Raw genomic sequence first — 27974 nt, 5'->3', positions numbered from 1 at the left:
AGTGGGACAGACCTGGAATTCAGAAGCAAACCCTTGCATTTATGGTTAACTTATTTTTAACAAGAGTGCTAAAAACAATTCAATTCAGTGAGGAAAAATAATCTTTTCAACAAATGCTGTTGGGACAATGGAATATCCATCCACATGCAAAAAAATGAAGTAACACTCCTAGTTCACACTACACATAAAAAATAATTTTAAATGGAGCAAAGACCTAAATGTAAGAGCTAAAACTCTCACAAGAAAACATAGGGTGTATCTTGGTGACATTGGATTAGGCCCTGGTTTCTTAGACATGACACCAAAGCCCACACTAGCAAAGAAAAATGGATAATTGGACTTGATCAAAATTAAAGACTTATGCATCAAAGGACGTTATCAAGAAAGCGAAAAGACAGTCTACAGGTGGGAGAAAATATTTGCAAGTCATTTCTAATAAGCATCAAAACCACAGTGATATACCATTTTGCACCTAGTAGATGACTGTTATCAGAAAGGTGAACAATAGCAAATGTTGGTGAGAATGAGGATAAATTGGAACCCTTGAATATTGTTGGCGGGAATGTAAAATGATGTAGTACCTCATTTGAGGGAGCAGGTCTTCACAAAGTTGTACATATCTATCATATGACCCAGCCTTTTCACACTTAGTTATATATACCCAAGATAATTGAAAACATGTCTACACAAAAACTTGTGCACACATGTTTATAGTAACATGATTAATAATACCCAAAAGGTGAAAACAACTCAATTTTTATCAGTTGGTTAACTGATAAAGTGTGGCATGGTGTATCCATATAGTGGAATGTTATTCAGCCACGGAAAGTAACGAGGTACTGATACATGCTACAACACTGATGAATCTTGAAGCCATGTTTAGTAAAAAGAAGCCAGATAGAAAAGGCCACATAGTGTGTGGTTCTGTTATATCAAATGCCCAGCCCAGGCAAATCAATGGACACAAATTAGATCAGTGGTTGGCAGCGCCTGGGGAGGAATGAAGGGAGAGTACAGGGAATAACTTCTGATAGGCATGAAGTTTCTTTTGGGGTGATGAAAATTTTCTGGAATTAGGTAGTGGTGATGTTTGTACAACCTTGTGAGTACGCTAAGAACCATTGACGTGCGCACATTAAAAAGGTGAATTCTATGCTATGTGAAATATAGCTCAATGAGTAAAAGAAAAGGATGGACCTTAAGCAAACTTGAAGCCTGTTACTGCCAAAGGATGATGCTGTCACTGGGAAACTGACCTAGATTTTATTACCGGAAACACTCTGTAACGTTGCCCTATGAGTTGTGTGCTGAGGACATTTTGTCTCAGTTACTCACACCCGGTGGTCAGGCAGGTACACAGCCAGAGCCTCTGAAACATTCAGGGGGTGTGGAGTGGGAGTGAAGGCTGGGAGGATACAGAAACCCCCTGGAAAGTCATGGGGAGTTTTGAGGACCTGAAAGCCTCTGCTGTAGTCAGGGGGCATGCGGCTTTGTCTGTACTTTGAGTAATGTCTGCGTGAGGTTCCTTACCCTGACCTAGAAGATACTAATACCCTCAATAATAACAACAAAAAAGTGAATTTGCCTGAATGTATCTAAACATCTCTACTCTGTTTATTGAAAAAACTTCTTTATAAAGCATTTTAAAAGGACAAGAAATATATGTGACAGATTGGCACAGTACCCAAAACATGATTTCAGTCACTAAATGGTTGTTATCAATAAACATGTAGTTGTGACAGTTTGCTAATAGAAGTAGAGCCAGTGGTTAGCCCTGGGTCCTCTGGCAGATATGCAAGTAGAGGTGTGGGTTTGGGCCCTGGCCGGTTGGCTCAGTGGTAGAGCGTCAGCCTGGCATGCAGAAGTCCCGGGTTCGATTCCCGGCCAGGGCACACAGGAGAAGCGCCCATCTGCTTCTCCACCCCTCCTCCTCTCCTTCCTCTCTGTCTCTCTCTTCCCCTCCCGCAGCCAAGGCTCCATTGGAGCAAAGTTGGCCTGGGTGCTGAGGATGGCTCCATGGCCTCTGCCTCAGGCGCTAGAATGGCTATGGTTGCAACAGAGCGATGCCCCAGATGGGCAGAGCATCGCCCCCTGGTGGGTGTGCTGGGTGGATCCTGGTCGGACTGCCTCCCCATTTCCAACTTCAGAAAAATACAAAAAAAAAAAAAAGAAGTGTGGGTTTGACTTTGTGATCTTTGTGATCGCTGCCCTTGGGGGTGGTGACCCTAATTCCAGCAGACTTGAACTCAGTGCGCCACACGAGGCCCTTGCTACTGAGGCCTTGCGCTAGCTGCTTACGGGTATTGTGTTAGTGTATCCTGCCTAAGAGGAATGCATCTTCTCTTTGAAAACTGTTATCATATTTAATGCTCTGTTGTGAGTCCTGGGAGTTTCTATAAAATATGTATTGTTTCAAAATAAAAATATTTAGAAAAATATCTGGAGCTAAGCTACCATAAGAAAGATGTAACCAGAGATTTCTTAAATACTAGTTTCGTATTTAAAAAGCAGAAATACAATGAATGTATAAGCAAGTCCCTCTATCCCCATCAGTATTATTTCCCCCAAATATCATTGCCATACATTTTATAGAGTTTATGTTTTAATAGCTTTATAGTATACTGCTAATTGTTTGCTTGGGCTACCTTAACTTATTTTTCACCTAGTGCTTTTGGCCACCAAAATGGAAAAAAATAATCCAAGTGGATTAAAAGAGTTTTTTAAAATATAGTGGAGAACAGATGTAAATTCTTTAAAGTAACCACTCACCAGTCCCCAAAATAGAATTTTAAAAATACCGCTGGCCTACATTCTGACTTACAGAAGAGCATCACTTGTGTCCCTGCTCTCATGAGTGGTGTAAACCATGAGGCATGTGTGTGCTGAGAGGGAGGGGTCGGCACACCGCTGTCCTCGGAAGCTTGTTCGGTTTTGTTGGCACCCTGGTTGGTGGCAGAAAAGGTGGGGGTGACAGGGAGAGTAGTAAAGCATGTCTTTCTGTGGGAGGAGGATGAGGTCATTCCAACAGTGTTGCATAGAAATTGAATATGCCAGAAATTAAAATTGAAGGGTAAAATAGCTGTCAATAGGGGAGTGTTTAAAAAAAAATCAAGGCAGGTATAGACAGTGAGGTATTATTCAATTGTAAAAGAAGAAAACCAGTCTGTACAGATGAGAAGCGAGACAGAACTCTGGTACGTGAGGAAAGCAAAGTGTCAGATATGTATAGGATGCTACCTTTCACATGAAAAGGAGGAGGATATGACTCTATATATTTATACCTGCTTGTCTTTGCATAAAAGTAAACTCTTAGGTGAATGCAGAAGTAACCAACAAAAAAGGGTGTTTTCCCATGAGAAGGGAAACCAGATAGACGGGGAACAAAGATGGGAGGAAAATGTGTTGCTGGATACTTTGTTTTACATACATATTAGTGCATCACCAGTTTACAGAGTTGACTTAACAACTCAAGAAAGAGACTGCGAGAATAGTGATTAAAAATGCAGAGTCCTTAGTGAGTCCTGTTGTAACAGCTGTACGTTCACCTTGTCCCTACTATCTAAAGTAATAGAAACAGAGCTTTTGTAGTCAGACCCCCCCCCCCTTTTTAAGTGAGGGGAGGGGAGATAACCTCCCACATGTGCCCCAGCTGGAATCCACCCAGCAACCCTGTCTGGGGCCGATGCTTGAATCAGCTGAGCTATCCTCAGTGCCCAGGGCTGATGCTTAGACCAGTAGAGTCACTGGTTGTGGGAAGGGAAGAGAGAGAAGGGGACGGTGGGGAAGAGAAGTAGATGGTCTCTTCTCATGTGTACCCTGACCAGGATTGAACCCTGGACATCCGCACGCTGAGCCAACGCACTACCCACTGAGCGTCCTGGCCAGGGGCAAGTCAGACCCTTTTTACTTGAAAGGATGTTATATTTGGATGTTAACATGATAGGAGTGGGAACTGTGCATTTAATCTAACATGACGTTATTATTAAGTTGCATATGTCCACAAGTCTTGGCATTTTTTTGCAGTATTTTTGCTCAAGCATTATTTGCTTTTAGTAACCGTGGCCTATGCCTTTTGCCTTCAAGACAAAATTTAAAGATAATTTAAAAATGTGTATTGTATTTTTGAAATGATATAAACCAACAGAAATCCTAGTGTTCTTGCTGTGATTAAGAAAGTAAGACATAGTCACCCAAAATAGGCAAGTGTTTTTAAATTTTAAATTATAAAGAGAGTCCCAGCCCTGGTCGGTGGCCAGCTACATGCATGCTCTGTCTCACTATCTCCCCTCCTCTCACTTAAAAAATAAAAGGAGAGAGAGAGAGAGAGTTTCGGGGAGTGGGGTGCCCCAAGTTGCCTCAAGGAAGTAAAGCAGGAGGCTGGCAGTTCTGGCTTCAGCCAGATGGGAACTGTGCCTGGGCCCCTTGCTAGTGGCCCTCACACAGAGCCCCACATTCCTAATTGTGTATGCCAGTGCTGGGTTGTTGCTAATTAAGAGATGACAGGTAGAAGGAGCCCTGCTGGGCACCTCCTGCCACAGGTAGGGCGGGTGTCTCCGCAGAGGCTGCCACGGTCCTGCGCTCAGCACGCCCAGCATCACGGCCTGTCCGATTGCTTTGTCACATGCGTTTGATGCTGCCAAAGGGTCAAGGTTTTGAAGTAAAGAAGGACTTGTCCCTCCTTGTCTTTTTGGATGTCTTTAGTGTATCAAAATAGGTGTGAGCATAATGAATAGATAAAATCACAGTTCTAGCAGGGATTTTAAAACTATAAATGTGAAAATAGCCAAATGATTACCACTTCCTCAATAAAATTGGCTAGGGGTTACATGAAAATTTAAAACTGGAAAATTGAAATCTTTACTTTTATAATGATTTTTAAATCCTTACTTCTCATCCTTATCTACTGATTTCCTTTGGGAGTAGAAACTGGGTGAGGTCCTAACCTCTCTCCTATTACTGTTTCTTTTAAGTAAACACTTGGCCCAGAGAACTAGACAGTTCCAACTTCCTACCTGGTTGCAGTCTATTAGCAGAATGTTTAAATTCACAATGACTAATTATCAGGGATTTTCATTTTTCAAGAATACTACCTTCTAAAGAGTTTTATTTGTTTACATTTGCTTTAATTTTGAAAACTATATTCAGTGTTCCAAAATTGGATAAGGAGATACAGAATTTGTGCATGTCATTGTATAACTAAAATACATTTTCAAGTGACTAGGCTTTAAGGATGTAAATACAGTGTTCATGCAAGTCCAAATTTACATTTTCCAATGTTATGAAACCAGCTTCCTTAGTGCCATGATTCTGCCTCGTATATTGGAAGGAGAAGGGGATTAAAGCAGATTAGTGTTGGGATAATGTCTGACTTCTGTGTTCTATGAGCTCACTCATAAAAATTCTCCAAATCTGGATGTTACCATAGTGATATTAGCAAAAAAGACTTGAGTTTTCAGTTGGTACAGAGCTTAGTACATTACCTGTTGGAGTAACAGACAAACCAGTCATCTTCTGAATCCATATGCTGGGCCAGTGCTGACATCACTGGGATGTTGAGGTTTCTGATGATGCAGATTGGCCACCCAGATGACCCATGTCTGGGGAGAACACCTGTCTCCTTTCACGTGCTTCTAGTTGACATGGATTACACCCAAGAGGCAGGAGAACCTGCTGAAAAGAGTGCCATTCTGGCGTTTAATAGAAATGAAAGCAACATTATCATAACTCCATTTATTGAGTTAGGCCTGTGTTGCAGGCGCGATGTGAGGTGCATTATTACGTTATCCCTAATGCATTTAAGTAGCAGCGATTTCCATAGAGCTCTGCTGCTTGCTTGCTCTGTGATCCTAAATAGAGCACTTGGGCTCTCTAGACTGAAATGCTCGCTACTGTCAAAGAGTGGTCGTCTCTCACTGACGTTTGGAAGTAGAACTCTGAGCTCCAAGAGATGAAATGCGTTACTGTTTTCATGGTAATGGCACATTTTTTATGTTCTGAAGTCTAGCGCACATGCTGCTTCTGTCTTGGTCCTGGGAGAGGTTCTTTAAGTGACTACTAGTGAGTTCTTTTCACATATCAGATGTGTAAGGTATTTGAAGAAGGTACCGTAGCATGATGATACTACTCCTTTTCTTTTAAAATCAAAACTTGGGAGGTGGAAATGATGTTATTTTGAACGGGGATGGTGGTGGGGTGATGGGGACAGTTTCCCCTGGGAAGTGAGTACAGGTCTTACTAAGAGTCGCTGCTTGTGGGGTGTGTGTATGGGAGGGGGTAGGAGGAATCTCAGGAATGTTCCTTATCCTTTGTTCTTCTGTTCATTTCTAGTCTTTATAACCTGGCTTCACTGGAACTGAGAGAGAATCTTCTTACGTATCTTCCTGAGTGAGTCTCTGGGGAAAATAAGAGGGAGTTTTGTACTGAATGAATTTCTTCAAGCATTAAAAAAAAGTACTATTTTGTCAAAAAGAGATTCCAGTCTTATGGAAAGTTTGGGAGATGCCAGCCTTCTCTTAATGGTCCTTCCTATGCAGTATTAATAAAATCCAAATGAGTCTTAATTTTGGGAAAGTAGTTTTAAATGAGAACTATGACACTGCTTAGCATTTCTAAGTATTCTCTAAGAACTCCCTCTCTCTTTTTTTAAATAGATCTCTTACCCAGCTGCGGAGACTTGAAGAACTTGATTTAGGAAACAATGAAATATATAATTTGGTAAGTCCATATTGAAGAGTGATTTGAATTGAACTTCTTCCTTAGTTATGAACACAAATGGTTTTGAGGGAGATCTGTTAGGATGTTTATAAACCAGTATTTCCATATGTATAGCTTGGCATCATTGAAAAGCCTGCTGCAGTTTCCACGGTTAAAGACTTGTGACTCGGGGGTGTGGAGTGTCAGGACGAGAGAGGAGCGCACAAGTGGAAAGGGCCGGCATTCTTGGAGAGTGTTGGGTGTGCTTTGGGAAGGGGGGCTTGATGTTGGAGCAATACCAAGAAACATCCTCTGGGGAACCCAGTCATTAACTGTTGAAATAGGGTTCTTTCTTTCTTTGTTAATGGAAGACTAGAGGTTGGATTTTTGTTACCATAACATTATTATTTTTTGTTTTAGCCAGAATCAATCGGAGCTCTCTTACATCTAAAGGATCTCTGGTTGGATGGAAATCAACTCTCTGAATTACCTCAGGTAAATGGTAATTTCATATTTTCTCACCCCAAAATGTACAACAAAAGCCACTACTACCCTCGTGTTCCTGGCTTCTACATGAGGTTTTATATAAAAGGGATCTTGAAAACCAAACACTTTGGTCGAAAAGCACATTTGGAAAAATATATTGAGCATTCGTCATGCTGTATTGCGATAGAAAAACTGAAAACCTCAACCCACTATTTCTAAAGATAGTAAATAAGTCCTTTAGTTTGTGAAGTCTTAATCCCTGCTACCCATGTGGCAGACTTAAAGCCCAGCAAACTTGTCAATTACCAGGACCCCTGATTCTGGTGGTCTGTGTTTCTGCCACTTTTTGTGATGGGCCTTTTGACATAATTTTTATTTATAGGTGAGGGGAGGGGAGATCGTGGGGCAGATTCTCAAATGCACCCCTGCTGGGATCCACCCAGCAACCCATCTTGGGCCAGTGCTCAAGTACCGAGCTATTTTTAATGCCTGAGCCAGGACCAACTGAGCTATCCTCAGCACCCAGGCCCATGATCAATCCAATTGAACCACTGGCTGTGGGCAGGGAAGAGGGAGGGGGAGAGAAGCAGATGGTTGCTTCTCATGTGTGCCCTGAAAAGGAATCAAACCTGGGATATCCATACACCAGGCCGATGCGCTATGCACTGAACCTCCAGCCAGGTTATTGTTGGCATAATTTTGACCACATTTTGCCCTGTTGTAGTTGATATACAAGCACTATTAGAAGTATTCATTTCATAATTTTTTAAAGTATTGTTTGTAGTTTACCTGGAATGTCATGGTGTTCAGGTTTTTTCTACTGTTAGCAAGTGTGAGAACTATATCACAGATGAAGTCTTGTTTAGACTTCTGAATACATAGTTGTCTTGTGCTGCCCAGTGAGCAGGCCTGCCTTCTGCTTCGTGAAGAGAGAAACCTAAGCAAGCAAACAAGCAAATCGCAAGAAATGGGCATTTCCCTCTTATTTTTTTCCCTTCCAACAATTACTGAATTTTATTCTTTTGTGGACAGTACAGTCAGTCTTTAAAGTCAGTATATAGTTCACTATAGTCTAGATGCTTGTATTTTAAAGTGATTCCAGTGCTGTCTCTGCTCGGCATTAAGTACCAGATGAGGGGGGCCATGCACTCTGGGTAGAGTGAGGAGTGAGGACCAGGTGGGAGGGGCTGTGCACTCTGGGAGGAGTGAGAACCAGGTGGGAGGGGCCGTGCACTCTGGGAGGAGTGAGGAGTGAGGACTAGGTGGGAGGGGCTGTGCACTCTGGGTGGAGTGAGGAGTGAGGACCAGGTGGGAGGGGCCGTGCACTCTGGGTGGAGTGAGGAGTGAGAACCAGGTGGGAGGGGCCGTGCACTCTGGGTAGAGTGAGGAGTGAGGACTAGGTGAGGGGGGCCGTGCACTCTGGGAGGAGTGAGAACCAGGTGGGAGGGGCCATGCACTCTGGGAGGAGTGAGGACCAGGTGGGAGGGGCTGTGCACTCTGGGAGGAGTGAGGAGTGAGGACCAGGTGGGAGGAGTGAGGACCAGGTGGGAAAGGCTGTGCACTCTGGGTGGAGTGAGGACCAGGTGGGAGGGACCACGCACTCTGGGGGGAGCGAGGAGTGAGGACCAGGTGCGAGGGGTCGTGCTCTCTGGAGGGAGTGAGCACCAGGTGGGGGAGGTGTGCACTTGAGGTGGTGCTATATCAAGTGCCTGGAAGTCTTGGCAGGAGAAAGAAGTACCAGAGGAAAGAGTAACTTCGTGATAGCCCCAGAATTCCCATGACATCACTTACAACTAATGGGAGTAGGAACTAATTTGAGTCTATTTCTGAAGTGTTGGCTGTCGTTGAGGAAAATAAAGGACAGAGCAGCAGTTGTTGTGGGTAATGGCTTGATTAATACTTAGATTTCTCTAGAAAAATATGAGAAATTTGGTTTGAGAGAATTCTAGTTACTTTAGGAGTCAAAGGATGGGTGAGGGGGAATATCAGGAAGTTTTAAGGAAAGTAATAAAATATCAGCTATTAGACATTAGGGGGAAGAGTATATGTGTGTATAGAGGTGCATAGATGATTATGTACAGAATGCCCCATCCTAAACTAAAGAAATTAAAATACTAAGGATCATGCTTAAATGGTTATTTAAACATCTCATTTGCTTCTCTTGTATAAACTTCTCTTAATCCAGGGCTAAACACATCAGACAGTCTCAAATAACCAGAATTATTTTTTTCTTCATTGATAACAGAAAGAAAAGGATACAATGACATCCTTAAAAGGAATTAATGAAAAAGTAGAACAACATCAGAGGTCTTGCATGATATTAGGAGAAATGTAGTCTGGTTTCCTATAGGCAGGAAATACAGGGTGGGTCATAGGACGTATATTTGCCAGGAGATAAGCTGGAAAGAAAAGATTAGATCAAATTAAGTACAGATTGAGGAATTTGTACTTGTATAGACATCAGGGAGCCAGTAGAGTTCTTCAGAGTAGAAGAGTGATCTGATTGCATGACTAGAGCGAGCTCTATTTCCAGGAGGGAAAGATGGAAGCAGTTTGCAGAGTGGACCTGGGTAGAGAGAGCCCAGAGGCAGAGTTAACAGTCCAGGTGAGAGGGTAGTAAGACGAGGAATTTAATTGAGTGGCAGTGGAATGGAAAAGTAGAAGCAGTTCTAAGAGAGAAAATAGGCATTTTTGTGAATGGAAGGTAAGGTATCTCTTGAATAGACTGTTGGCCTCATTCAGGTACTTGGCCCACTTCTGCATGGACCATTTTTCTTAAAAGCAGTATGCTTCTCTTTTCTCCTGACGTTCAGTGTGTCAGTGGGTCGGAATGCTCTGGTTTTCCTGGGAAGCAGCTGCATTTGTGTTTGTTGTAACAAGTACTGCCTGTCATGGGAGATAGAAAGTAGATGGTTTCTTCACAGAGAAAATCTCAGGGTCACCCTGAAATGTAAGCTGGTTGCTAAGTGATGGAATCCGAACTTGGAGAACTGGATTCCAGCCTCCTTCTCCACCCCCCTAATTGTGTGACCTCCAAGTCATTTGTTCTCTCTGGGTGCCAATCTCTTCATCGGTTACGTGAATGATTCCTTGCCTGCCTGAAGTCGGAAGGCTTGGCATCCTTCCCAGCGCTGTCTGTGATTCATACAGCTTCCCGTTTTCATTGGAAAGGGGTCTGGAAATTGACTCCAGCCTTCACACTTAGATAGATGCTGAAGAACTTCCTTAGGATGACTCTGGGGTTTGATGGCAAACTCTGTAACAGATTCTTCTGCACTGTGGCCAGTTTAAGCACAGGTTTCTTTTCTGTGTCGCTGATGTAGGAAATAGGAAATCTGAAGAGCCTCCTGTGCTTAGATGTCTCTGAAAACAGGTTGGAAAGACTTCCTGAAGAGATCAGTGGCCTGACTTCATTGACAGATTTAGTCATTTCCCAGAACTTACTAGAAACGATTCCAGATGGCCTTGGTAAGTAGTGACCATAACTAACTACTGAAGGTGCCGGCGGTTGTCTCAGTGTTTGGGGACACTGATCCTTCCGGCCTCATAGGCAGGAGCTGGGGATGTGGATTCTTTCGTTCCCTTGTTGTTGTTTTAAAGAAAGAATGCAAAACCTAACACAGCTGAGGTCTCTCTATATGCAGGTATTTCCTTTGCCCTCGTTTAATAACAATTAATAGGAATTATGACTTCAAATTGTTGACTCACATCCACTTCAAAGTCCACACCTAGTCTCAATGATTTCAGTAGAGATTAGCCCAAATGACAGAATGTGTTTCAGTCACATGAGCCATCACTAAGAAAGTCCTAATTGAGCACTCTGAATAGTTCAGGAGAAAGTAACTCTGACTTTATTGTCTTATCTGGGGAAGGGCTGTTCAAGGTAGCGTGGTGTGCTGAGTTCAGCCTTTTCTGATCCATTGAGAATAATCTTTTACGTTAACCATTCTGTGCTATTTCCTTAAAAAAAAAATTAGTCCAGACATTTCCTTTATTGTAAAGGAATTCAGTCCAATTTGAGAAAATAAAAGGAAACAGAGAAGGTATAAACAGACAGGGACTTGCAGCTCCACCTTGGCCAAGCTGCTTAGGAATTGTGAGGAGCTATATTTAACCCTATAGTGTCAGAGATTGCTGTCTTTGACCTTCATTTAACTTTCATTTGAAACTTCAAAGGAAGTGTTTTGAAAGATTTTCAGCATTTGGAGAAGCTTTGTGACAAAGGACCGCTTCCTTTCTGGTGTTTGGTCCAGATGAAAGTGGGAACCGGTAGGAGCAACTCAACAACAATAGACATTGCTGTTTGGTTAAGACTGATTGGAAAATTGATGAGGATTTTGAAATGTTTACTGAGAATCATATACGGCATCGCCAAGCAGTTGTAGGAACTGGGGGTGCTTTATTGCTTGTAATAAGAAGAAATATGAGGCTGACTTCAAGCGTTTGACAGGCTGTCATGGTGGAGTAGATTTATTACATCTTCCAGTCCAAATGATGAAAGGATTATAAATCTCCATTAAAAGAAATATCTGTTGCAAATTGGTTTGGGCTGCTCGATGAAGAAATGAGCACTCTGTCACTAGAAGTGTTCCAGGAGAGGCTGCCAGACCCCTCGCCGTAATGACTGTGAGGGAGACTCCTGTGCGGTGTGTGATTGTGTGCCCTGCAGAGAACGCTAGCGTGTCCCCTGGCCAGATGGGTGGGACAGTGTTAGTAGGTGACTCGTTATGCTCAGTGAAGAGTCTAAGGAGGTTAGTTCTGCCTTGCCCGGTAGCGGCACACAGGGCAAGTTAATCTTTGACATTGCCCTTTCTCCAGCTTTCTGTCTTCAAGACACTGCAGAGGATGCATTCAGCAGTCTTCTCCGTGTCCTGGGGCATCACCGGGAAGTCCACTCAGCCTTAATGTGGCTTTCCAAAGATTACCATCTTATTCTGCATATGTAGAAATACTTAGTATAGGGATCTTCACTAAGTCATTTTCATTCATAACTGATAGAATAAACTGTACTTTATTGTTTTTTTGTTTTTAGAAAGGAGAATTCTTGGAGTCAGATTAAAGTCTATCTCCTCTGTACACGAAAATCTCCTGTGTTTCAAGATCCATTAAGAGCCCGCTGTTTGTTTTTCTTCACATTTTTTGGCTTTGATAGGATATTTTTAGATAATGACTTTTAAAATGATTCACTTCTAATTGCCGATTGTTTTTGATGTTCTCAACAAATTATTTTAACCTCAACCTTTAGTGATCTAAATGAGAATGATGTCGTTTCATAATGCTACAAGTTGGGGGGAGCAAAAAATGAATAACTATTTAAAACAAGAAAGAACAGCAGATAGGAAATACCAAGTGGCTGCTGATTAGGAAAACAATTGTATCTAATGAGTTTAAATGCTTTTACAGGAAAACTAAAGAAACTGTCAATCTTGAAGGTGGATCAGAACAGACTGACACAGTTGCCTGAAACAGTAGGGGACTGTGAAAACCTCACGGAATTAGTTCTTACAGAAAACCGACTCATGGTGAGTGTGGTGTGCATTCGAACGGTTGTTTATAGTGTGAGCTCTTTATTATGAAGACTTATTAGGGAAGAGTCTACTCGTAATTTGGTTGGACTCAATGGAAATTTCTTGATGTTACATCTGAAAAAGGACATATGAAGCGAATATAGGACATAAAGATGATCAGGTTTTTAACCTGCTTGAGAGAAGAAAATGGTGTTTAAGCTCCCCTGTCAGAATATGCATGCCACCTGCACTCACAATACAGGGACTGAACTGACATGTGACGGGGTCGCCAGTGAGGGGTAGGGACGAGCCACTGTCCACGGGTGTGCTGCTGCGCCCACTGTAGTATCCATGGGCCTCCAGGGGACACACCTTTTCCCTGGTTCTTTAGCAAATGGGGAGGGTGGGAGAGGGGAAGAAATGGTGCTTGGCCAGGGAGTGCCTGGGGGCCTGGGGGAGGAGTGCTCTCTGAGAGGCCCGAGAGCGGCATCTGCTGGGCTTTGCGATGTCACCCCGTTCTAGAAATTGAGGGCAGAGCTGACTGCAGGTGCCCGCACTTGGACCAGGCTCCCGTCCTCCCTGCCGGGTCGGTGAGCAGGGTGAGCTCCAGGCCCAGGTGCCGGCTTGCTCCGCGGCCCCTCTCTCAGCAGTCCGTTCATCCCCGCTTCTCCCGTCATGCTCTCCTGTGTTCATGCTCTTGTAGCTGCTACTTGGTCCTCAGCTGACTGTCCTGCCTTTCTGTTTCTGCTCTTGTTCGTTTGCCACTTCATTTTTTACTCTGCTTTTCCTTCTCCTCGTTTCTCTTTTTCTTCTTCTTTCTTTATAAAAAGACTAAGGAACACTCTCTAGGTGACAAGAGCAGAAGACGACAGCAGGAGCTGGTCAAAGACAGACGAGGGGGAGCCGGCAGCCCCCTTCTGAGGCCTCTGTGCTGGAGGGCCCAGACCCCCCGGCCCTAGGTGGTGGTTTGAGGCTTACACATAGTAATCGTGACAAGTGTTTTATTCTTTTTCTCATTTAGAAAATTAAATTTAACAAGGTGACATTGAAAAATAAGAGTACGGAGGCTTCAGGTGGACATCTCTATAGCATCTGAACTGTTGATTGTGTTGTGTGCCCATCACCCCAAGTCCAGTCATTTTCCGTCACTGTGTGCTTGTCCCTCTTTCTTCCCCTCCCTCATGACAAGTTTTAAAGTAACATTCACTCTCGGACTCCTTGAGCATGTTGGAGACCCCCCTGTGGGCCCTGGCCTTGTTCCTGTGGGACCCTGTGTCCCGCACCCCAGCCCGTGCGGGCCTCCCTCACCCCCTGGTCTCCCAGCCCCCTGCTGGGGTTCGGTGCCCCGCCCCGCCCCCTGCCTCCCACAGCCAGCCAAGCAGTCTTGTCAGTGTGGTTCTCGCAGGTCTGTGCGGGGAAGGGGTGGATCGTGAATTAAATTCTCACTTGAGTTGAAGAGCCTCCCTTACCTCTTTACAAGGTGTTCCTCTGTTCCCCCCACAATGCAAAATATTTAATTGCACATCCCCCAAGTGAAATTTATAAGTATCTGATATTCAGGAAGAACTATTCTGTCACTAGATGAGATTATATTCTTTGTGTCTTTGAAAAGCTCTGTTTTACTGTGCTATGTTAAAAATATGTTGTTACTAATAAAAATGTTATTTTAACAGACCCTACCTAAGAGCATTGGAAAACTCAAGAAGTTGAGCAACTTGAATGCAGACAGAAATAAATTAGTGTCTTTACCCAAAGAGGTATGTGTTTTTACTAATAATTAGAAATAACACAGAAGGCATCAAAATGTCAAAAACTTTGAAAAGACGTATGTGGTACTTTATAAAGACATGAACTCTCATCTGTATCAAGGTGGTTGGAGGCATTATTATCAGTGATTGAACAGAATAGTAGGTCTTTTAAGAAAGAGAGAGGTTGAATGTTTTGGGCTTTGACCTACAGAGAACAGTGACACCATCAAGAGAGATGAGTGATTTGGGAGTTTGGCAGAGGAAGTAATGACTTTGGGTTTGATTGTATTTAATGTGAAATGAAATTTTCCCATAAGCCGTATAAAAATGGGTCTGATGCAGCCCTGTTTCTGGACAGAGACTGGCCCTGGGAAACAAGCGCTCATGTCTGGGAGAGTCAGCGGACTCTTCACAGAAGCACTCACAGAGTGGAGGGCGGATGGGAAGCTACAGCCAGATCGCTAGGATGTTTTCTTGTCAGTGCATCAAGCGGAAGAGAGACAGCCACCGTCCATGGTGGACTAGGAGGCATTTACGTCCTGGCAGGGAGCTGAAATGCTGAGAGTGAGAAGGAAGCCACAACATACCACACAAGGAGCTGTCTAGCGTGTTGTTTAAAAAGAAGAATTATTTTCTACTAGGAACTTAGGAGAACTTGATTGAAGATAGGTAATGTGGAGCTTGGTTTTTCTTAGCCACATAACCTTAAAACAAAGTGTAAGCCACCATTGTTCCCTTCATCAGATGTTGGTGAGTCCCCTCCCCTTCATCAGGGCCTCACATAAAAAGGCGGGTGATCATATCAGCCGCCAGGTGCAGTTTTCTTTGTATTTCTCCGCTTTGACACTTTTCCAACATCTATCTTGGAACAATTTCAAAGCTGCCGTCTAACCAGCCACAAGGTTCTTCTTTTCCTGGGATACTTCCCAGGGTGTCTGAACTTGGCCTGATTTCTTCTCTCCTTTCCTCATCTTGGTGCTCTCTGCCCTCTGTGTCCCAGGCCACTCCCTGAGTGGAAGGAAGCACCAGATATTTATTATAAATGAGATCATATTCTGACACGTCCTTAACCTGAACACTGGCATCTAAATAAAACTGTTCCCAGCTGTTCTAAGTCTACTTAAAACTGGTGGAAGTCTACATCTCGACCTAATTGGGACAGAACTTAGTGATTTTGCTAATCAGAACATTTTGGTTCCAGTCTCGTAAGTGATAAACCAAAACCCAGAGCGGAATATTATTCTGAACATTACTTTTACTCTTGTTGAATAGCACAGGTAGGGTGGGTAATGGATTGGACATAGAAACACGTACAGAGACATGGAAAAGATTCGTTATGTACTTTCTACCTCAATGCTGCATGCCAGGCCAGGTGCTTTCGTATACCTTAACTCATCGAATCCTGACAGCAGCCTTGAAGGTCATGGGGATTTCCTCATTGCGCAGAGGAGGACACTGAGGCCGGTGAGGAGCTTTCCTTACGAGGGCTCACACAGCTCGCAGCCTGTAGAACTAACTGGGCCCAAAGCTGTGTCTCCTGACGCCGGCTCACTGCTCTTTCCCTGGCCAGTGGCAGCTTGGCCACTCAGCTAGCAGTGATCCAGCCCGTCCTTTTCGTCTGTGTGACCTTGAGGTGCGGCAGGACCTTAATTTGGTAAAGAAAGGTCAAATTATCTTTAGTTTGGATGTTTTTGAAAATCAGTTTGCAGTTTAGGGATATTTGCAGGTAAATACTGAACAGAGCACTTTTAAGTATAACATTAATCCTAGTTTAACCGCCTCCTCCAACTTCCTTCTCCCTCTTCTGATTCTCTCTCTCAAAGGAATGCATTCTAGACAAGAACTTGAGGATTTTATTTTTGTACGACTGTCACCATCATTTTAGCATCAGTCCTCTGTTCACTTGAAGAGAATGAAACTCATACTCTGGGTTGCTTTTTAGAGGGTTATTCCTAGTCCATGCTGTGTGTCTGCATAAATTTACTAGAAACAGCTTTTCCTGATTTGAAAAGTGAAAGTATTTCTAGCTTCAAAGCATTTTTGTTAGCTATCACGTTTTAGCCATTTTCTGAAAAATTACTGTTGGTTTTCTGGCAGTTAGAGTTTGATGAAGGGAAAAGGTCCGTGCCTGTCCCTGCAGCTGCCTGGTACAGCAGAGAATGCTCAGGCTTCTAGGACCTAGAGCTTTCCTGGCCACTTTCACCCCCCCTCCCACATACTCCGCTCCCAGCACAGGAAGCGCCCAGAGCATATGGCTCCAATTCTGCTGCGGGTCACAGCGTGGGAACCCAGCAGGCATGGTTGAGTGCTGGCCTCCACCCCATGGAGCTGAGCAGCCAAGCCACCGAGGGCGGCCGCCTGACCTCGGATTGCGTCATGTGGGTCTGGGCTGCACCATCATGCCGCCCTGGGTCTGCACTGAGTGCAGTAGGCCCTGTGACCCTGTTTGGGTGTGTGGGTGTGGGCCGGGAGGTGTATGCCCAGTGACCACGTGTGTGTACTCGCTCTGTCTCCAAACTTGATACCATTTGATCAAATACTGTACTTTTCTAGCCCTGGCTGGTTGGCTCAGTGGTAGAGTGTCGGCCTGGCGTGCAGGAGTCCCGGGTTCGATTCGCGGCCAGGGCACACAGGAGAAGCGCCCATCTGCTTCTCCACCCTTCCCCCTCTCCTTCCTCTCTGTCTCTCTCTTCCCCTCCCACAGCCAAGGCTCCAGCAAAGTTGGCCCGGGTGCTGAGGATGGCTCCATGGCCTCTGCCTCAGGCGCTAGAATGGCTCTGGTCACAACAGAACAACTCCCCAGATGGGCAGAGCATCGCCCCCTGGTGGGCATGCCGGGTGGATCCCGGTTGGGCACATGCGGGAGTCTGTCTGACTGCCTCCCTGTTTCTAGCTTCGGAAAAATGAAAAAAAAAAAATCCTATACTTTTCTAATTGGATTCTTTTCTTTCAAAACTTGTCTCCATTCTCTTGAACAGTTAAGTTGCATGCATGACGTATCTAAACAGAAATGCTCGCCAATTTATATGCCAAAAATTTTTAGTTGTATTAATTGCCATTGGTCTGGTGTGCTCCGTAGTTCTTCCCGGCTTTTGTCTTTTGTTTGTTTTACTTTGATGGTGTTGTATATTGTCAGTCTTACAGCACAGCTCCTAAGTTCGTAGCAGCATTTTTTTGCATTTTTTAACAATGGTTGAATGGAAAATGTTTGTACTGTTGCAGGCCACAACAATAGATTCTGTTTGTGTTTTGTGGTGTTATTTGTAGTAAACATTTGCAAATCAATGAATGTCTCTTGTTTTCTTAATTGTTAGCTGCTTGGAAATTTAGAAAAGTCAGGTAAACTTGTTGACCTTGTAAGTATTGTTCAGACCACAGTTGCATCTCTGACTTCCATTTGCTTCATAAATGCATGAAGATTCAAATTGGCTGACTGCTTTGTGTGTACTTCATTGTAAAATATTGGACATTCTTCTCTAAACTCAGTTTTATTTTGTTTTTAATGACTGCATGGCCTGGAGCCTTATTTTGTTATGCCAGATTCATTCAGATTATTTTTTCTCAAGAGAATGCTTTTCTGTGAATTAATTTTAAATTACTTAGAAACTCTTAAAGGCATAACTTGGTAGCTCATCTGTCTTCACTAAATTCTGGTTTGTTTGCATCATTTCTATCTCCAATGGAAAGGCTAGGTTTGCTTTAAATGCTACATGTGGCATGCTTCTGATTTTTCAAGGAACTTATTTGTATCTTTTTTCATCCTGTTGCTTAAGTATGTATACTTCTGGGGAAAAGGTTTTCTAAAGATCTCATTTTTGGTAGAGGGAAGAATTAAGTAGAAGAGACTGTGTAGTAGTGGGATTTGTAGGTAGACAGGGAGTTGTTATATGTACGACCACGGGGATGATTAGAGACCGCCAGGAACTTTGTAATATTCCCCAAACAGAGCTTAACTTTAAATAGCCTGGGCCACAGAGTGTCTGGCTGGAAGAAACTGAGCATTTTTCCAAGTTTAGAGCCCAGTCTTTTGTCTAAATAAAGTAAAAATGGCAGTGATTCTAACTATGTCACACTTAGTCAAATGAGACAGGTGGGATTCAGAGATCACTTTTCTTTATCAGGCGGTCTGTCAGCATTAATTACCCATAAGTACTATTGTGCTATTCAGAAATGCTTGTGCTGATCAAGTATTAATTTTGTGGCTAGCTTTCTGCCTTCTTATTATTACAAGTTAAAATTATCATATTCTAAATGATTTATTGATTAAAAAAAAGATAATACTACAATAAAATCTAGTTGACCGTTGGGTTTCAAAACGGAGAAGGCATTCCTAAACTTGAAAGAGGAAATTAGTCATAAAAGAGGCAGTTGATGTATTCGTCCATATAAAAATTAGATTTCTGATCTTTAAGAAGGTATAGACGGCCTGGAGACAGGGGGACATTTACATGACAAATGAATGAGGAGGTCTCGCCTTGCTCTCTCAGAAGTTCTTTCATATCATTGAGAAAAAGATGTTCCAAGTATAGAAAAGTGGACAGAAAAGAAAGTGAAGACCCCCCTCCCTGCTCAGAATCAGTAAGTTATTCATAGAAGAAAAGATAGAAATGGTTATAAATATTAAAAATATTTAGCTCCATCAGTATTTACAGAAATGTTAATAGAGGTATTTTGATCTATCAGATTTCAAGATTTAAAAAATAATAATGATACCAAATTTTGGCAAGGATAGAGGAGAGTGCATATTTTTATGGAAGTATAATTTATAGCTTTTCTGGTAGGGGATAGGATAATGTTAAAAACTTTAAAAAGGTACATACTCTTTGATTCCGCAATTTGACTTCTAAGAAAACAATTGTGGGTGTACACTAAGGATGATGCGCACGACTGTTTCTCCCAGTCCATACAGAGCAGCTAACGTCTTCCGGTCACCATGCCAGGCATGCACAGGGGCAGCTAACGCGCCAGGCACTGTTAGCCTTCCTGCTTACTCTTGTCTGATTTTCACAACAGTTCTGTCAATATCTAACAAGTTGTGAAACTAAGACAGAGGGGTTGAGTAGCTTGCCCAAGATCACACAGCAAGAAATGACAGAACTAACTAGCACAGCGGTTCTCAACCTGTGGGTCACGACCCCGGCGGGGTCGAACAACCAAAACACAGGGGTCTCCTAAAGCCATCGGAAATACATATTTTATTTTAAAATGTATTGTATAATAAATATGTATTTTCTGATGGCTTTAGGCGACCCCTGTGTTTTGGTCGTTCGACCCCCACCCGGGTCGTGACCCACAGGTTGAGAACTGCTGAACTAGCAGAACTAAATCGTCTAATACTGGCGATTTGTTAAGTAATCTGAGATACCTCCGTAGAATGAGATAATTGTATGGTCAGTAAAATCTTCTTAGAAATATAACATGGGCAAGTGTTCTTAGGGTCATATGGAAACAAAGGTGCCGAAGGTTATAGTGTTGGTCCTAATTTTGTTGCAGATGTATAATTAGCTGTGTGGCAACAACACTGAAAGATTGTACCTCAAAATGCTCAATATTGATTATCACTTTGTGGTAGGATCTGACTTCAGTTATGTGTTTTCTCATCCTTCGTGTGTGTGTGTGTGTGTGTGTGTGTGTGTGTTTAAGGTTTTTATTTCCCATTCGACATGAGTTACTTTTTTATAACTAGAAAAGAAGAACCCCATAGCTGTTAGTGGATATTTTCATGTCAGTGGCCCAACAATTCATAATCCCAAAGCCACGTGCTTTTCAAACTATTTCTGACGTAGGGAACATTTGAATAATATGCCACGGGTGATGATAGAAAAGGTAAAAAACAGTCTTTGGTTTCTAAGATTACATATCATAATACTTCTGTTCATATTGTATTTTGACCAGATTTTGCATATTGTACATTTTCCTTTTAACCAATGGAATGTGGGTTCAGTTCTGTTCCAAATAATATAACAGAAAAGATACTGAAGGAAGTGAGAGCTCCTTTCTACCTGAGACAGGCATTCCTTCACATAGTGGAATATAGACAAGAGTAGGCTTTCTCTTTGAACCATTGAATCTGCCTGATTATCTTCTCTGGGGTAATGTAACCTGCTGGCAATTAATACTTAGTGAAAGTTGACGACTAAAGGTTGCTTAATGGTCCACACGTCCCATCTCCTTAAGATGGATTAGGTCAGTGACAAACAGGTAAAGACAGTATCATCTTGACTTAAGAGACGCAAAACAGCTAAGCAAGGATTTTCAGTTATAGTCTGTGATTCTCAGAGGATCCAAGTCCAACCCCTTTGATTCTGGGAAGGTGCTATTATGTGGTTGAAGGGAGGTTTAAAAATATCGCTTTCTACAATACTGGTAATAAGTTGTTTAAACAGTGACTCTGCTTCCCAGAATTTCTAAGTGATATAGACATTATCCTGATGGCCGCTATAAGGAACGTGTAAACTGTGCTTTCTGAACCCAAAAGAGAAAGCAAAAGTACATATGAATGATAATGTGTAATATAATACTGAACTCCTGTCAGCTCTTTACTGGCATTAACACAAGATGTCACTGTGATACGTTGTCAGGGGGACAGTTTAAGAAGTTCAGGGGGTTCCGGGAAGAGCTCGTCAGCATCAGCACCTGTCCCACACTGTAGTAGGCACTCAAGTCGTGACTGAGCTTTTCATTTGGATAGGGAGTTTTCAGTGCTTTGAAAAACGATCGCTAGCACATTCATTTGGCAGCAGCAGTAGGTTCTATGATAGCACTAAGTTATATTTGTGGTTTCATTTAATTTAGTCCTGATTGTTACATTTGGTTAAAGTAATATATTCAGACGCACAGAGCGTGGTCCAGCCTGGATCCTCGCCCAGGTCTGTATGATCTCAGAGCATGCGCCTCCAGTGCGCCCCTTCCTCTGCCTTCTGTGAAGATCTGTCTTCTGAGTTATGATTTCCACTGCTCAATAAGCTCTTCTAAAAGCCAGAGGTCCGTGCTGTCCCTTCCTGGCTGGCTTGGGAAGAGGGCCCGTGTGTGAGTGTGAATGTCTGCCCGGGACAGTGTGTGCCCTCCGTGATGAAGGAATGCCCTGCGCTCTGCAGCAACACTCGCTCTTTGTCGGCATTGTTTTCCTGGAGCCGTAGACAATAGAGAGCAGAAGGTCGCCCTGCCTGCTTTGACAAGTCAGAGTGCCTCGGAGGCTCCTGAATACAATGGTTTTCCACCCCTTGACATCGCAGATGGGTGTGAGATTAAAGAGGGAAAGGAGAAAGAAAAAAATAAATCAGACTGTAAACACAGTAGACAATTCACACACTCCACTGGGAGTTCACATTATTTCCCCCCAAACAGTTAAAAAATGTCCACTTGTCCAGAACTTTTATTGCTTCTACAACTTTTAGAGCCCTCTCTGATGCAGTTTAATTTGTTAATGAACTTTTTTTGAATATAGAGTATATGTACATGATACCAATTGAAAATGTTCACAGTATAGTAGTATGTTCCCCAAATATATCCTACAGGTGGCTGGGACAGTGGATAGTTTCATGACAAAGTACCCCAAATCACAGTAGGGTCTTGTCTCTGTACACCCTCCAGGAGCATGTTGTCCTGTCAGGAGGGTCCTGGGTGAGAGTGACTGACATGACCTGCTTTGCTTCCTTGGAAGAGGGTAGTAGGGCTGAAGGATGTCCCGCCTCAACCATGTGCTAACCTCCCAGTCCTCCCTTAGGGCGCGCAGTCTTCCTACTGAGCCCAGACTCTAGTGCAGGTACCCCACCACACACAGTAGGGTTGGCAGGAGTCCCCTCCATGAGGACCTTGAGTAGGTTTTTGTTGGGATCATCTGAATTTACCAGAGAGAATCTAATCACGTCATCAATCCTCAAAAGATTCAGGGTTTTGATTTCTTTCCTCGCATTAATATTCCTGGACACCCAAGTAAAACTGACAGTTGCCTTCATCAAGGGAGGGAGGAGGAATGCCTAACCCCCCAAAAGATCCTTTTAGGACATGATGTCAGGGCCCTATATTTATAAAATATAAGAGAGGCCACTTAAATGATTCCTACTAGAAGAAAATGCTACACATAACTGCAGATAATAACTTTAAGTAGCAGCCTTTCACTAGTCAGTAAATCAATAACTATAAGTGTATAAGCAGACCTACGTGAGAAATGTTGGTAGATAGACAGCCTTCACAGGTGAGTAGATAAAGGATGGGTAGTATACCTGCCGAGCACCCTGATTATATATAAATGTGCACATTAAACAGTAGCTCAGCCAAAGGATCTGTCAGAGGTTTGCATAGACCATAAGAAATGCAGAGAGCAGTGTATCAATGTGGGCCAGGGTTTTTGGAAAGACTTTATGGAGTAGAGGATGTTTAGCTAATTTTAGATGATTGATAAGATTTGGAAAGAAAAGAAGAAGGGCATTTCTATAAGAAATACTTGAACCAAAAACATACGGTGTATCTTAGCCTTAGAGGACAGTAAGTAAACCAGTTTCACTGGGATGGGAAGTGTGAATACTGAGAAATAAAGGGACAGTCTAAACAGCTTTGTTTCCCAGGTAGTCAGAGACGAATGTTAGTCCCCATTTTCTTATATTTATTTTTCTTTTATATCCATTATGGTGGAATACTGTGATTAAAGATACTATTTCAGAATCTTTATATTAACTCTAGAAGGAAGACATAAATAAGATGTTGCACAAAGGTAACTATGTAGCAATTTAGTAAGTGTGCATCCTGCTTTTTAAGACATATCCATATATTGAACACATCCCCAAGTAGAAAAGGTCAGAAGATACGTTCAGACATCACTGAGGATTCAGTCAAGCCTTTGCCCCTCAAGTGGAAGGCTGCAGAGTATTTTTTCATGTATCAGAGAGGTATCAATGGGTTCCTTCACGAGCCTTTTCCAGCTATTGCTTAGTCAGGGGCACCAGCACGAGCACGAGCACGGGAAGAGTATGGGGCCGTGTGGAGTCTTGCAGAGTGTTGTGTCTGGATCCAGTGATTTCTTCACACCTTTGGAACAGCTTTCCTGACTGTAGAAACCGCAGCCAATTTGTTCAAGAGAATCATTAAATTATTTTGTGTTTATGCTCTTTGTTAAAGACCAGACTTACATGGAGCTCAATTACCTTTGAATTGCTTGCTTTTTAAAAAAGGAAATGATAATCAAATTATTGTGGATATAGATATTGACATATGCTTTTACCAGCAGGCCGTACGTAGCTGAGGAGATTAATGTATGTATTTACCCAGTTCACTGTGGACTAAAATCTTGTTGGTTTTGCATTGGTCCAAAGAAAAATGAATTTACCAGATTGAAAGTTGCATGGTGGAAATTAATGTACTTTATCATCTATCAGATGACCTCCCCTTTGTTTTTTTTTAAATAAACTGAAACACTGAGAACACTGGAGTTAATGTAATTGACAGATCTTCAAAGGTGTGTGTCTGTGTGTGTGTGTGTGTGTGTGTGTGTGTGTGTGTGTGTGAGAGAGAGAGAGAGAGAGAGAGAGATCGATCTTAGGCCTTTTGAAACCTAGAATTCTTCAACCTCCATATAACCAAATAATATCTGTCGGGCCTGTGTGCTTGGTTAATATATCTAAAAGATGTAGTTGCAACAGATAGCAGTGGAAAATACGTCCTTTCCAGGGTGAAGTTGTCAAACTATATTGTTTATTTTAGAACATGTGTGTTTAATGTTTTGCAGAGATTTTTATGAATATATTGGACTGCTCAATCTTGTAAGATTTAATTTAATCATAGTGGGTTATCAGTGAGACTTAAAATCATGTGGTATAATTGTATGTATCTCTTTCATGCCATTTGATAAACAGGTCCCCCACCATCCCCCTCACACACACACCAAAAAAACATCTAAAAACCTGGAAAAAAGCTGTCTTTTTCCTATTACAGATTGGTGGGTGCTGCAGCCTCACTGTGTTCTGCGTGCGTGACAATAGACTAACTCGGATACCTGCTGAAGTGTCGCAGGCGACAGAGCTCCACGTCCTGGACGTGGCGGGGAACAGGTAAGCCTGTTGTTTGCTTTGCCTGAGAGAAGGAAGCGCTCTCCCCTGCCCACCCGACCCCCAGCCTTCGCCCCGCGTCCTTGCCAGGCTGCCTTGCTGGTCTGGTAGAGTATACAGTGATGAGTCAAAGGCCCCAGGCCCCAGGAAGTCTTCCGTGTAGGTGCTGGGGTGACGGAGCAGTGGAGTAGAGGCCAGAGACAGCCTGAGTGCGGGTGCTTCTCAGGCGGACGCTCTGGCGACGAGCCCGCAGAACAGCAGTGCGGTGGTGGAAGGGAAGGAGCATCGCCTGAGAGCTGAGGGGCGGAGGTCTCTCTGCTTCCACACTAGCATTTTAAGCCATCGTGGGCTCACGGTTCCTCATCTGAAAAATGAGCTGGAATGAGTTTGAACCGGATTTGAACCAAGGGTCTTGAGGTGCTTTGCTGGTGACTCTTAATCTTCTGAAATTGTAAACAAGATAGCATTCAGGGACACTTTTCTGGTGAGAGGATCCACAACTAATGTCAGAATCGACAAAGGATTCATAATAAAAATTTGTAAAAAGTGCAGAGCCAGCAGCTGCTGTCCCCAAGTTCCCGGCAGCAGCATTTCTCAAGCTCTCCGGAGCCAGCGGCTGTGCTAGACGGCTCGCCTGTTTCCGCTTCTCTGTAGAGTACTGACTCGTGTCCGCGTCCTGAACTCACTCATCAGCTCCGATACATGTGCGCGTTCTCCCCCCCCCCCCCCCCCCCCCCCCCCCCCCGAGCCTCCCCGAGCCGTTCTTTCCAGCTAGGATCCTCTTCTCTGTTTCCCAACTTCTTCTCTTCTTCACTTAACACTTGTATTTCTCCAGAGGGCATTCCTCTTTCTGAATCTGCATTTTAAAAAATGTATTGATTTTAGAGAGGGGGAGGGAGAGACTGAGAGAGACAGAAGTAGAGACAGACAGAAACACCAGTCTGCTCCGGGGGGTGCCCTGACCGGGGATGGAACCGGCAGCCTCTGTGCATTAGGATGATGCTCCAGCCCAGCTATCTGGCCAGGGCTGACTCTGCATTGTTTAATTACCCCAACATAGCATTGATAATTGCCCTTTTTCCATGGTAGCCTCCTACACCTAAAGTTACCTGGAGTTGGGGGTTCGGGTCTGTGTGTCAGTGCTCATTTGTGCCTGTGCAGCACCCGGCGCATAGGTGACGCCTGGAGAATGCACGTGTTCGCTTTGCGACATGAATAGCCGCCACTTGAAAATGCCTTTTGTAGCACAGACTTCACTAACAGGAGGAATGAAAAAAATGTTTTTGAGTGTTATATAGTTAGACTGGAGAGAAAGTGCTGAACCAGGGGAAATGAGGAGTGTGTGGGGGACTGTGTCCTAAGTGCTGATTAGCTGGTCACTTAGGTCAGACTCCACCAGCACCTCTGCTCTTGCTAATGGATTAGAGACAGCAATGCTAAGTAAACAGCAGTGCCCGGCCAGAGTCCAGAGATGAGTTATGGTGCAAGGAGTGCTCCCTCTGTTCAAGTCAATGCTTTTAGGGCGTCTTGAAAGTTCTTAAGACCATGAACTGGTGATGGAAAAGTCAGGATTAATTTGAGTTGAATGTTGCATTTCTGTTGGACTTCAGCCTAACTCGCGCTTTATACCTGAGAGAAGGGTGGTATCCTGACCTCTCACCTCTGGCAGGAGACACTGAGCGCCTCCTGCCTCCCCTGGTTCTCGCCACACTGGTGAGCAGGAATGTGTGTTGCTACTTCTTGAATGGAAAGATGGCTCTGCTGGCTGAAAACAGGTCTTCACATGAGTGAAGGCTCCACTCCCCAGTTCTCGGAAGAAGGGAAAGTTACATTTTTATTATGCTTGGGCCAGGGGTGGAGAAAAGCCAATTAAATAGTCAAGTTACGTAGCTGTCATTTGAGTCACTTAAGTGTGTTCGTCCATGTGTATATATAGATTAATAACCAAACTTTAAATCTATTAAAATATTTAATGACTACTTATTTTAAAGTATCAGTATAGAAACTAATAAAAAAGGATTACCATGTCAGCTTTTTAGCTGGCAGAAATGTCACCCCATTGTACAGCATACCAAATATAAGAGAAGTTTTCTGTCTCTTCTCTCAAGCATCTAAAAATAGCAAATGGCACAAGGAGACTACATCTTAGTTTTAAAGAACTCTCTTTGGTAAATTTGATACAATAAGGTATAGCAAGGATAATTATAAAACACCACTTAGGAAGCTAAGTATCAAAACTCCCGATACAGTAACAGAAGAGGCTTCTTGTGTATCATCAGTTGCCCACAACAGAGAATATATATTTCTTTATTTCTCAGACTGTCTCCCCTAAGAATAATAGCCACCAAACACAAAATTGAGTATTTGAGGATTTTCCTTGCAGTATTAGTACTACCAAATACTCAAACAGTGGCTGTCAATGGGGAAATAGTTTACATCTCTGAATTTTATCATACAAAAACTTAACTTAAAAATATTGAAAGATATCACCTCAGAGCTGTTAGAATAGCTCTTATGAAAAAGGCAAGAAATAACAAGGATGTGGAGAAAAGAGAACCCTTGTCGGGGGGGGGATGTGAAACGGTGCGGCCACTATGGAGAACAACAGTGCGGAGGGTCCTCAAGAACATCAAACTAGAACTGCCATAAGATTTCTCAGCCCCTGGGTACTGATCCAACGGAAATGAGAACAGGGTATCAGAGATATATCTGCACTCCCATGTTCATTGCAGCGTTATTCCTAATACCCAAGATACGGCTAAGAGTTTATATGAATAGATGTGAGTGTGTGTGTGATACATATGTATATATATAAAATGGAATATTATTTAGCCATGAGAAAGAAAGAAATTCTTCCAAGTATGACATGGATAGACCTTGGGGACCTTGGAGGCATGAAACAAGCCAGATGGAGAAAGACAAATGTATGATCTCATTTCCATGTGGAATCTAAAGAAGCTGAAGTTACTGAAACAGAGAGGAGAATGTGGCTGCTAGGAGGCTGTGGCGGGGTGGTGAGGGAAATGGGGAGATGTCAGTCCGCAGGCACAGACTTCTAGGGGTAAGAAGACTAAGTCCTAGGGCTCCAGTGTACAGCATGGTGACTGTTGTTAGCAGTGCTGCATGACAGTTGCTAAGAAGTAGATCTTAAGTGTTATCTCTCTCTCTTTCTCTCTCTCTCTCACACACACACACACACACATACTGGTGATTATGTGAGGTAATAAAAGTATTAACTAAGTCTACTGTGGTAATCATTTCACACTATATAAATGTAGCAAATCATGTTATATATGTTAAACTGATACAATGTTATATGTCAGTTATATCTCAGTAAACCTGAAAAACCAAAGATATAAAAGACAAAACACAGTGTCACAGTCTAGCTACATTATGGAATACTAAGCAGTTAAAGACTGATGCTTCTCTGTAGACAGCCAGGAGGCCCATTGATATGAGCAGTAGAGCACTTGTACAGCGTTCTCAGTTTTGTTCTT

The 27974-nt window shown here is 43.0% G+C and overlaps 1 protein-coding gene across 1 annotated transcript in view; it reads left to right on the top strand.

The window, feature by feature from the left end:
• LRRC1 (leucine rich repeat containing 1) overlaps positions 1 to 27974 on the top strand; it is a 137884-nt gene that overhangs the window by 99749 nt on the left and 10161 nt on the right. The window contains exons 5-11 of the mRNA XM_066359181.1: positions 6328 to 6384; positions 6651 to 6714; positions 7114 to 7188; positions 10503 to 10647; positions 12583 to 12701; positions 14360 to 14443; positions 24365 to 24480. Coding sequence (XP_066215278.1) covers positions 6328 to 6384; positions 6651 to 6714; positions 7114 to 7188; positions 10503 to 10647; positions 12583 to 12701; positions 14360 to 14443; positions 24365 to 24480 — 660 coding nt within the window. The remainder of the gene's footprint in view (positions 1 to 6327; positions 6385 to 6650; positions 6715 to 7113; positions 7189 to 10502; positions 10648 to 12582; positions 12702 to 14359; positions 14444 to 24364; positions 24481 to 27974) is intronic.

Source organism: Saccopteryx leptura, chromosome 1, assembly GCF_036850995.1.
Source record: "Saccopteryx leptura isolate mSacLep1 chromosome 1, mSacLep1_pri_phased_curated, whole genome shotgun sequence".
Lineage (NCBI taxonomy): Eukaryota > Metazoa > Chordata > Mammalia > Chiroptera > Emballonuridae > Saccopteryx > Saccopteryx leptura.
This window is presented reverse-complemented; position numbering and strand designations above follow the sequence as displayed.